The sequence below is a fragment of the Lithobates pipiens genome, unplaced genomic scaffold, assembly GCF_037356315.1.
Source record: "Lithobates pipiens isolate NorthernLeopardFrog02 unplaced genomic scaffold, aLitPip1_a1.2 Scaffold_8, whole genome shotgun sequence".
In the NCBI taxonomy this organism is placed as follows: domain Eukaryota; kingdom Metazoa; phylum Chordata; class Amphibia; order Anura; family Ranidae; genus Lithobates; species Lithobates pipiens.
Window position 1 is genome coordinate 660,567,556 of NW_027507903.1, and position 9,576 is coordinate 660,577,131.

Here is a 9,576-nt window from a genome sequence, read left to right on the forward strand (position 1 = left end):
CCACCAGGGAAATGCTAATCAGTGCCCAGGCAGCTGCCAATCAGTTCCCATCCCCAATGCCCGCCAGTGCCACCAGTTATGCCTATCAGTGCCATCTATTAGTGCCACATATGAGTCCCACTTATCAGTGCACATCAGTACCGAGCAGTGCCGCCTATCAGTGCCCATCAGTGCCACCTATCAGTGCCACTCATAAGTAACCAGTGCAGCCTTTTAGTGCCCATCAGTGTCACCTATCAGTGCTCACCAGTGCCACCCATGAGTGTCCATCAGTACCGCCTATCAATGCCCATCAGTGCCGCCTACCAGTGCCCAGTGCCACCTCATTGGTGCCACCTCATAAGTACCCATCAGTGCAGCATTTTAGTGCCCATTAGTGTTGCCTATCAGTGTCCACCAGTGCCACCTATCAATGCCCATCAGTGCTGCATATCAGTGCCATTCATACGTGCTGCCTACCAGTGCCCATCAGTGCCGCCTATCAGTTCCGCCTATCAGTGCCCATCAGTGAAGGAGAAAACTTACTTATTTACAAAATTTTATAACAGAAGCAAAAGAAAAACAATATATTTTTCAAAATTTTCGGTCTTTTTTTTATTTGATTAGCAGAAAATAAAGAACACACAGAGGTGATCAAATACCACCAAAAGAAAGCTCTATTTGTGGGAACAAAATGATAAAAATTCAGTTTGGGCACAGCGTAGCATGACCGTGCAATTGTCATTTAAACAGCGACAGCGCTGGAAGCTGAAAATTGGCCTGCGCAGGAAGGGGGGAAGTGCCCCCCGGTATTGAAGTGGTTAGTGGTCATTGCTGTGTACATTTTTTTGTTTGTTTTTTCCCCTCAGAAAGCTTGTCCTGAAACATTAGATGTTAGTGCAAATAGAAAAGTATCATGGACAGTAGTCAATGTGCACTAATACGGCTGCAATCACCTCGAGCAGGGTGAACACAGGAAACTGTCAGATGATGATAGAAGGTCACCAATCAGCTGCAATCAAGGAAATTCCTACCCCAGAGTTGTGGTGGGTACAGGGGTGGACTGACAACTCATAGGGCCCCTGGTCAATAGGAGATTATGGGGCCACGCAGTATACACAAACACACACATGCAGTATACAATCATACAGTATACCCAGACATGTTTCTATTGGCTAAGAAGGTACTGGAGAGGTGGGGCAGCTATAATCTCTGGATTTTTAGACCAAAAGGATGTCGGTAAGAGACATTTCAGAGACAGATGTGAAAAAAAAAAAAAACACACAAATTTTTACATACTGTCCCTGGTTTTACTGAGGCTGGCAACCCTGATGGGGCCCCCTAGTGGCATGGGGCCCTCGGGCAGTGCCGAGTGGCCCAATGGTCAATCCGCCCCTGGGTGGGTAACAAAGTGACGGGATTCTGGTGACATCTCCCTAATAATGACTACATGACCATAGTTAGACAATGTCTTTGGCTATGTGGCCATATTAGGCCAATGAAGTCACCAGCTTCCCTGTCTTATTATCATGTGTGGCTGTTGAGGCAGGAATTTCTCTGGTCACAGCCTGCAATCATGTGGTTTCCCATACACTTGGGTCAAACTGGGTTCAGCCCAAACCTTAGCTCATCACTCTTTACAATAAGGCCCCATGTACACTGCTGCTGCTAAACGGACCTTCAGAGGGAGTTGGACACTTTTTTCAACTGCCCTTAAACTCATTCAGGTTCCATGAACACTGGACTTAAAAATTCTACAGGCGTTTGATGTTTTTTTTTCGCCTGCATCTAGAAGCACTTCTATTGTGTTCTATGTGTCTTTGCACATTATGTCTACTACAGACGGTCAGAGGCAGGAAAACAAAAAACCCTTCTCTATCGCGTTTTCTGGAGAAGTTTAGGAGCTGTAAAAACGTCAGTCTCTCCTAAACTTCTCTCATCTCTTCTAAGGCCGGGTTCACACGAGTACAACAAATGCTCCGATGTTGGGAGCTCATGTCGCATGACGTGTGAAAATCAATGTTTCCCTATGGGAGCCGTCTTAACTGGTCTGACACAAGTCGGTCCGACTTTGAAAAGGGTCCCTGTACTACTTTGGTCCGACTTTGATCCTACTTCAGCCCGTTGACTATCACTGAAGTAGGATCAAAGTCGGATCCTTGTCTTAACCATCCAACTTTGGCATCCAACATTGTGTTATTTCCTGCCCCCTGCTGTAGCCCCTCTCATTGTCTGTTAGTTTTGATCGATCAAAGGACAAGTTGTACTATCTGAAAAGTCAGATCAAAGTAGTATCCTGTTCATGAAAGTCGGATGGATGTAGGACCAATGTAGGACTGATGTCGCAGAGCAAAGTAGGATCAAAGTTGTACTACTGTCGTGTAGTATAGTGTAAACCCAGCCTTAACATCAAGTTTCAACATTTTGTTTTGTTTTTGAGTAAAAAAAAAATGGCGTGTTGTCCCTGCACATCATTTCCTGGCTTTACAGGAAGTATCTTTTGACCCTGTCCATCGTCTCCATCTTTCTATGAGAGAGCCACACGTTCAGACATGACCAGGAGGGAGGTCTCACAACATCAGTTGATTTCGGCTCTGCAAGGACATGCCAACCTCTAGGATAAATCTCACCCAGATTATAAAGACAGAATTATAAAACACTCATCCTGGGAGGAGATAGCGTGAACTGGAGCAACCTGAGTATTCGGAAGAGTAGAATTGAAGAGTCGAGTGGCATGGCTCTCGATGGCTCAGGAATCTCTGCTCACAATATCCTTTGCTCTTTCTGTCCAAAATGAACTGGAGCAACCCGGGTATTCGGAAGAGTAGAATTGAAGAGTCGAGTGGCATAGCTCTTGATGGCTCAGGAATCTCTGCTCACAATATCCTTTGCTCTTTTTGTCCAAAATGAACTGGAGCAACCCGGGTATTCGGAAGAGTAGAATGGAAGAGTCGAGTGGCATGGCTCTGGAATCTCTGCTCACAATATCCTTTGCGCTTTTTGTATAAAATGAACTGGAGCAACCTGAGTATTCGGAAGAGTAGAATTGAAGAGTCGAGTGGCATGGCTCTCGATGGCTCAGGAATCTCTGCTCACAATATCCTTTGCTCTTTTTGTCCAAAATGAACTGGAGCACCCCGAGTATTTGGAAGAGTAGAATTGAAGAGTCGAGAGGCATAGCTCTTGATGGCTCAGGAATCTTTGCTCACAATATCCTTTGGTCTTTTTGTCCAAATTGAACTGGAGCACCCCGGGTATTCGGAAGAGTAGAATTGAAAAATCGAGTGGCATGGCTCAGGAATCTCTGCTCACAATATCCTTTGGTCTTTTTGTCCAAAATGAACAGGAGCAACCCGAGTATTCGGAAGAGTAGAATGGAAGAGTTGAGTGGCGTGGCTCTTGATGGCTCAGGAATCTCTGCTCACAATATCCTTTGCTCTTTTTGTCCAAAATGAACTGGAGCACCCCGAGTATTTGGAAGAGTAGAATTGAAGAGTAGAATTGAAGAGTCGAGAGGCATAGCTCTTGATGGCTCAGGAATCTTTGCTCACAATATCCTTTGCTCTTTTTGTCCAAAATGAACTGGAGCACCCCGAGTATTCAGAAGAGTAGAATGGAAGAGTAGAGTGGCATGGCTCTTGATGGCTCAGGAATCTCTGCTCACAATATCCTTTGCTCTTTTTGTCCAAAATGACATGTGTGCATGGAGCCTAATATTATCTTAAAGCCCGTACACACGATCTGACTTTTTCACAACAAACATGCAAATTAGCTGTTTTAAGGCAACATCCGACCATGTGTACGCTCCATCGGACAAACTTTTTCGGTTTTCATCTGACTTTTCGGCAAACTTTTTGACAACATAAGTCCAATGGAGCAAATTCCGATCGTGTGTACACAAAGCCATCGGACTTTTGTACAAAGTACAAACAGGCATGCTCAGAACCAATGCAAAAAAATCACACAACAATACAGACGTTGACCAAAGGTGGCGGTAAAGAGCAGAAAAACCACATGATTTGGTGAAAGTTGGCTGAAAAAGTCCTGCCGTGTGTATGCAATACAAGTTCAGGGCCGACGCACTTTGTACAAAAATGCACGGAAAAGTTTGTACAAAGTCCGATCGCGTGTATGAGGCTTTATGTGTACATGTACACAGGTTTGTTTACTGTCTTTTTTAGACAGTTGCGTTTATAGGCTTTTCTTTTAAGGTAAAAAAAATGAGTTCAGACGCCGAAGTTTTCAGACGTTTCAGACGTGAAACACGGCTAAATGCGGTTACTCGCTTTTTATTTATAGGCGCTTTTTGTTTTTGCAGATTTATAAAAAAACGTATTTTTTTTAAAACACTTCAAAATGCAAACGCGGCAAAATGCCACTAAACACGGCATATAAATGCAGCCAAAGGGACGTTCCCCATCTGTCAAGTGGAATCGTTCAGTAGAGGTTGTAAAAACGTCCCGTGTACATGAAGCCTTAAAAGAAAATTGCCTAAAGCCCTGTACACGCGATCGTAAATTCCGCCAGCAAGTTCAACGTGAGATTTTGGTCGGATATTCCGACCGTGTGTACGCTCTATGTGACTTTTGCTGGCGGAATTTCTGCCAGCAAAAGATTCAGAGCAGGTTCTCTATTTTTTTCGCTCTGAAAAAGTTCCGATCGGAAATTACGAACGTCTGTAGCAATTCCGACGCGCAAAATTCCAACTCGTGCTCGGAAACGATTTGGCGCATGCTCGGAAGAATTGAACTTAATTTTCTCGGCCCGTTGTAGCGTTGTACATCACCGCGTTCTTCACAGTCAAAAGTAAAAAGCAAAAAATATTTCACCAGCACACCAAGGATCTCCAGAATGGGTCCAAAGCTTTAGCGATCAGATCGTTACAGTGCATAGTAACATTTTGAAGCCACACAGGACCCCTTCATCAGGCTTTTGCTATCTGTTGTAACGATGTGATCGCTGATTAATGATGAGTATGTAGCGCTAAGCCATCCAAACTATGATAGAAAAAAAAAATCACAAACTTGTGAGTGCAATTAATCAAACAAGCTACTGGTGAAAAAATTCCACATATAAATTAGTGAAGCATAAAGTGTCCATCAATGAGTGAATTGTAAGCAGGGTGTCACACAGCCATGAGGATCATCGAACTGTAGACGTCGTCAAAGTAAACGATAAGGTTCATACACGCTTACCAGAGATGTTGGACTCGACAATATCGCAAGACAACAAGTCAATCCAGCATGAATGCACCCATGGTGGACATGCCAGCGGTGACCGTGCCAGCGGTTCCCACAAATAGAGCTTTCTTTTGGTGTTATTTGATCACCTCTGCGTTTTTTATTTTTTGCAAAAAAAAAAAAAGACAGAAAGACACCAAATTTTATAACAAAAACAAAGAAAAAAACTTTTATTTTTGTTTTCAAAATTTTCTAAATAAGTAAGTTTTCTCCTTCACTGATGGGCAATGGTAAGCTGCACTGATGGGCACTGATAAGGCGGCACCGATGAGGTGGCACCAATGAGATGGCACTAATATGGTGGCACTGATAGGCGGCAATGATGGGCACTCGTAGGTGGCACTGAAAGGCTGCACTGATGGGTACTTATGGGTGGCACTGATAGACAGCACTGCTGAGCACTGATAGGCGGCACTGATGGCCACTGATAGATTTCACTGATAGGCATAACTGGTGGCACTGGCAGGCATTTTTCATTGGCACTGATTGGCAGCTGCCTGGGCACTTATTGGCATATCCCTGGTGGTCTAGGGAGGCATACCTGGTGGTCCTGTGTGGTGGTCTTCCCTGGTGGTCCTGCTGGTCCTGGACGGGCATCCGAGGGGGGCTGGACTGATAAACAATCAGCACAGACCACCCCCCCCCCCCCCATCAGGAGAGCAGCTGATCAGCTCTCCTCTACTCGCGTCTGTCAGTCACTAGTGAGGAAAAGCCGATCGACGGCTCTTCCTGTTTACATCGTGATCAGCCATGATTGGACACGGCTGTTCACATGGTAAAAAGTTTCCTTAAAAGACTCTTTACCTAGATTAGAGTTGCAGTGTGTCAGACTGACACGCCGCAACAACGATCGCTGCGATGCAGGGCCCCCACGGGTGCGCGCCAGCAGTTATCCTGCTGGACATCATATGACGCAGTCAGGATAACAACCACCGCCCAGTCGTCATTCTGCTATAGGCTGGGTGGGAAGTGGTTAAAGTTACCTTTAAGTCCAAACATTGGCTCTGTAATCAACCAATCCCATTCCTCCTCCCTGTGATGTCACCAGTTTCTGGCCAGAGTTCTGAAATCTCCAGATTTCCCCCCACATATCTTTATACAACCATCCCCTACACATATCCCAGCATGGAGGGGCTCAGTGAAGGTGGAGAAGGTGTGGAGGTGTCGGATCGGGTCACACAGATCATAAAAAGAGATCCGTCCGGCCTCATAATCCAGATCTATCCTGACTATATTACTGGAGATATTGGTGGGTAAGGGGGTCTTATTACTGTCATGGCTCACAAAATACTGATTACCACACCTGAGCAAACCCCAAGACTTGTTATTCCTATTTATCCCTGCTGGAAAAATGGTCCTCTCTATACTGGGGTAACACATCCCGACTATCCAGAAATCTGACCCCCCGACATCCACTTCCCAGTAATGTCTCCCTGAGGAGAAACTCCGACTGCTCAACACCTGAGGATATTCAGTAAATCTCTCTGGGCTATCTGAGCGCTTCTGGTTCCTATCTGACCAGAACAAAGTTTTCCTGTCACCTGATATTTGTAGCTCATTACCAATTGTGTTTACATCCAGTAATATGTCTGCAGCGCCCTGTATAGGGAAGTATACATTTACCTCTGTTATTATATCAGATAAACCTGTGTGTAAGACCCCCGCCACATCCAGACCCCCTCCATCATGGAGGAGCTCCTCATGTCTCTCTCTGTCCTCATTATCTCCATCCTCAGTATCACACAAGTCACCTGTGTCTGATTCCTGTAAGACAGTCAGTGGATCCGTCATAAAACACAGCGTCCTAATGGGATGCATCTTCTTGCACAGCTCAATCTTCTTCCTTTCCAGATCCTGGATGAAAACTGATGTGGAGCTGGAGATCCGCTCTGCCCTCCCGGAGATCTCCCTCAGGACTCTCTTCTCCAGGTCTTCCAGACGTCTCCTGAGATCTCTAAACAGGGCAGTGACTCTCTCGGTGTCACCGGCGGCTTCTTCTTCTACTTTCCTCCGGTGTTCCTGCAGACTCTGGACTCTTTCCTCCGTCTCCTCTCTCTTTGTCAGAAGTTTCTGCAGAACATTCCTCAGTGTCTCCTTCTTCTTCTCAGAAGCCTCATCCAGTGACTCCACCTGGTGTCCTGTGTGTTCCCCAATCACACAAAACGTACAGATACAGGTCTCATCCTCAGTGCAGTAATACTCCAGGATCTTCTTATGGATGGAGCATTTCCCTATGTCTATGAACAAGATGGGGTCACATAAGACGTGTTCTGGGGATTTGTTGTGGTCTCTCAAGTGTTTATCACACAGAGAAACCTCACAGAGCAGACAGGATCTAACAGCAGGTACAGGACAGTCCACACAGTGCGTACAGAAGACCCAGGACTCCTCTTGATGTGGCTGAGAAGACAGGAAAGTCTCCACTAGGTTATGTAGTGTTATGTTTCTTTGCAGTTCAGGACGATCCGGAAACTTCTCTCTACATTTAAGACAGTAATATCCTCCAGACCCCTCCTGTGTATCCAGCACATGATCAATACAGACCCGGCAGAAGTTGTGACCACATTTCAGGGTTACAGGATCTGTATAAATGTTCAGACAGATGAGACATTCCAACTCATCTCTCAGATCACCAGACTCCATCGCTGACAGCAGAAGCGAGAAGTGAAAGTTTTGGATATTTCTCTCAGAGTGGTTTCACAGACCTTTGGATATTGCTGAAATTACAAAAAGATGAATTAATGGTTGGCTGTTCTTAGAAGACATAAATAACATAAACATGATGTTCTTCTACAGTAAGGTGTCAGCTGATCACACATTTTTTTTACTATAAGTTTTGTTGACCTTTTTTGTGCAAACAATCTAGATATAAAAATTGTACCAATAACTTGTCAGGGATATGCAATTAGCGGACCTCCAGTTGTTGCAGAACTACAAGTCCCATGAGGCATAGCAAGACTCTGACAGCCACAAGAATGACACCCAGAGGCATGATGGGACTTGTAGTTTGCAACAGCTGGAGGTCCGTTAATTGCATATCCCTGTTGTACAGAGTAGAAGAAAATAATTTTTGTCCAGATCTATAAGCATATGATGTCATAACCATTGTAAGCTATTTAATAAAAAATGAAATACTCAGTTCAGATCTACACTATCCTTTCCTGCAAAGATGTATAAACCCATTTTAAATAAACGAAAAGAGGCAAAAGAAGGAAGAAAGGACAGGAGATGGAGGGGAGTGCCAGCTAAAGGGGATAGAGGAGGTCTCAACTGTGAAAGAGACAAAAGAAAGGTCAAGTGTCACCATATATCATTGAGACAGAAGTATGCTTCATATATATGACTTGACCAGTGTAGCCCAGTTGTCCCCAACCATCATAACTGCCCAACCACTTCTACTCCACCTTCCCCCTTACCGTTACCTAAATTAACATCCACAACTGAAATTGGAGTATAAATGGCCATAGCAGCCTTTTTAATAACAAAATATAAAAATTTAACAACCTTTAACATATAAACAAAACTATTAGTCACTCAGACTTTTGGTCTTTGACGGCACCCCAAACTTAACACATACAGTATTCCACCTCTACACTGCGGGACCTTTTTCCATTGTAAAGGAAATTTGTAAGTTCTGTATATAATTGTATTCTATTTCGTATGTATTGCACACTGCCCTCGCTGTGCACTGGGGATGAGCTTTGAGTTCGAGTCGAACGTAAGTTCAACTCGAACATCAGCCATTCGACGAATTACAAACATTATGGGCCGTTTGCGCCAAATTCGAGTGGCGCTTCATGGCCCATAATACACTGCAACATCGCAGTGCATTGCTGGCTGATGATTGGCCAAGCATGCACTATGACCCGCACGCATTGGCCAATCACAGCGTGGTAAGAACGGAGAGCCATAATTGGCCAAAGGCAGGGGGGATTGGCCCAATTAGGCCTCAGGGGATTTAGTACACGCCCCACACTATATAAGGCCATCTGGAAGTCGGCCTTGTTCAGTGTGTTCCAGCATGCTGAGAGAGAGATAGAGAGAGAGAGAGAGAGACACAGTGTCATTTCATTTGAGTTAGCTGCAGTCTGTGTATTTAATATGTATAAATATATATACATACACACACACACACTGTATTCAGTTTAGCTAGATCCGTTCCTGTTATTATCTTCCTAATAAACTTAGAGGCAGGCAACTGCAGTATTTTCAGTCAGTGTACTGTATCCTGTGCACAGTGTACAACTAAAGCTAACTGCAGACAATTGCTGGTGTTCTCTTCATAATAATACCACAGGCAGGCAGTTGATTGAGCTAGCTGCAGTATAATCAGTAATATATATATATATATCCATAT

At 44.5% G+C, this 9,576-nt stretch overlaps 1 protein-coding gene across 1 annotated transcript; it reads right to left on the reverse strand.

Annotated features, from left to right (window-relative positions):
* Positions 1-5,386: 5,386 nt before the first annotated feature.
* Positions 5,387-7,933, reverse strand: LOC143964231 (E3 ubiquitin-protein ligase TRIM11-like). The gene has a single exon (XM_077473931.1). The coding sequence runs from the start codon at positions 7,860-7,862 to the stop codon at positions 6,261-6,263; it is 1,602 nt and encodes a 533-aa protein (XP_077330057.1). The 5' UTR covers positions 7,863-7,933; the 3' UTR covers positions 5,387-6,260.
* Between the last annotated feature and the right edge of the window lie 1,643 nt (positions 7,934-9,576).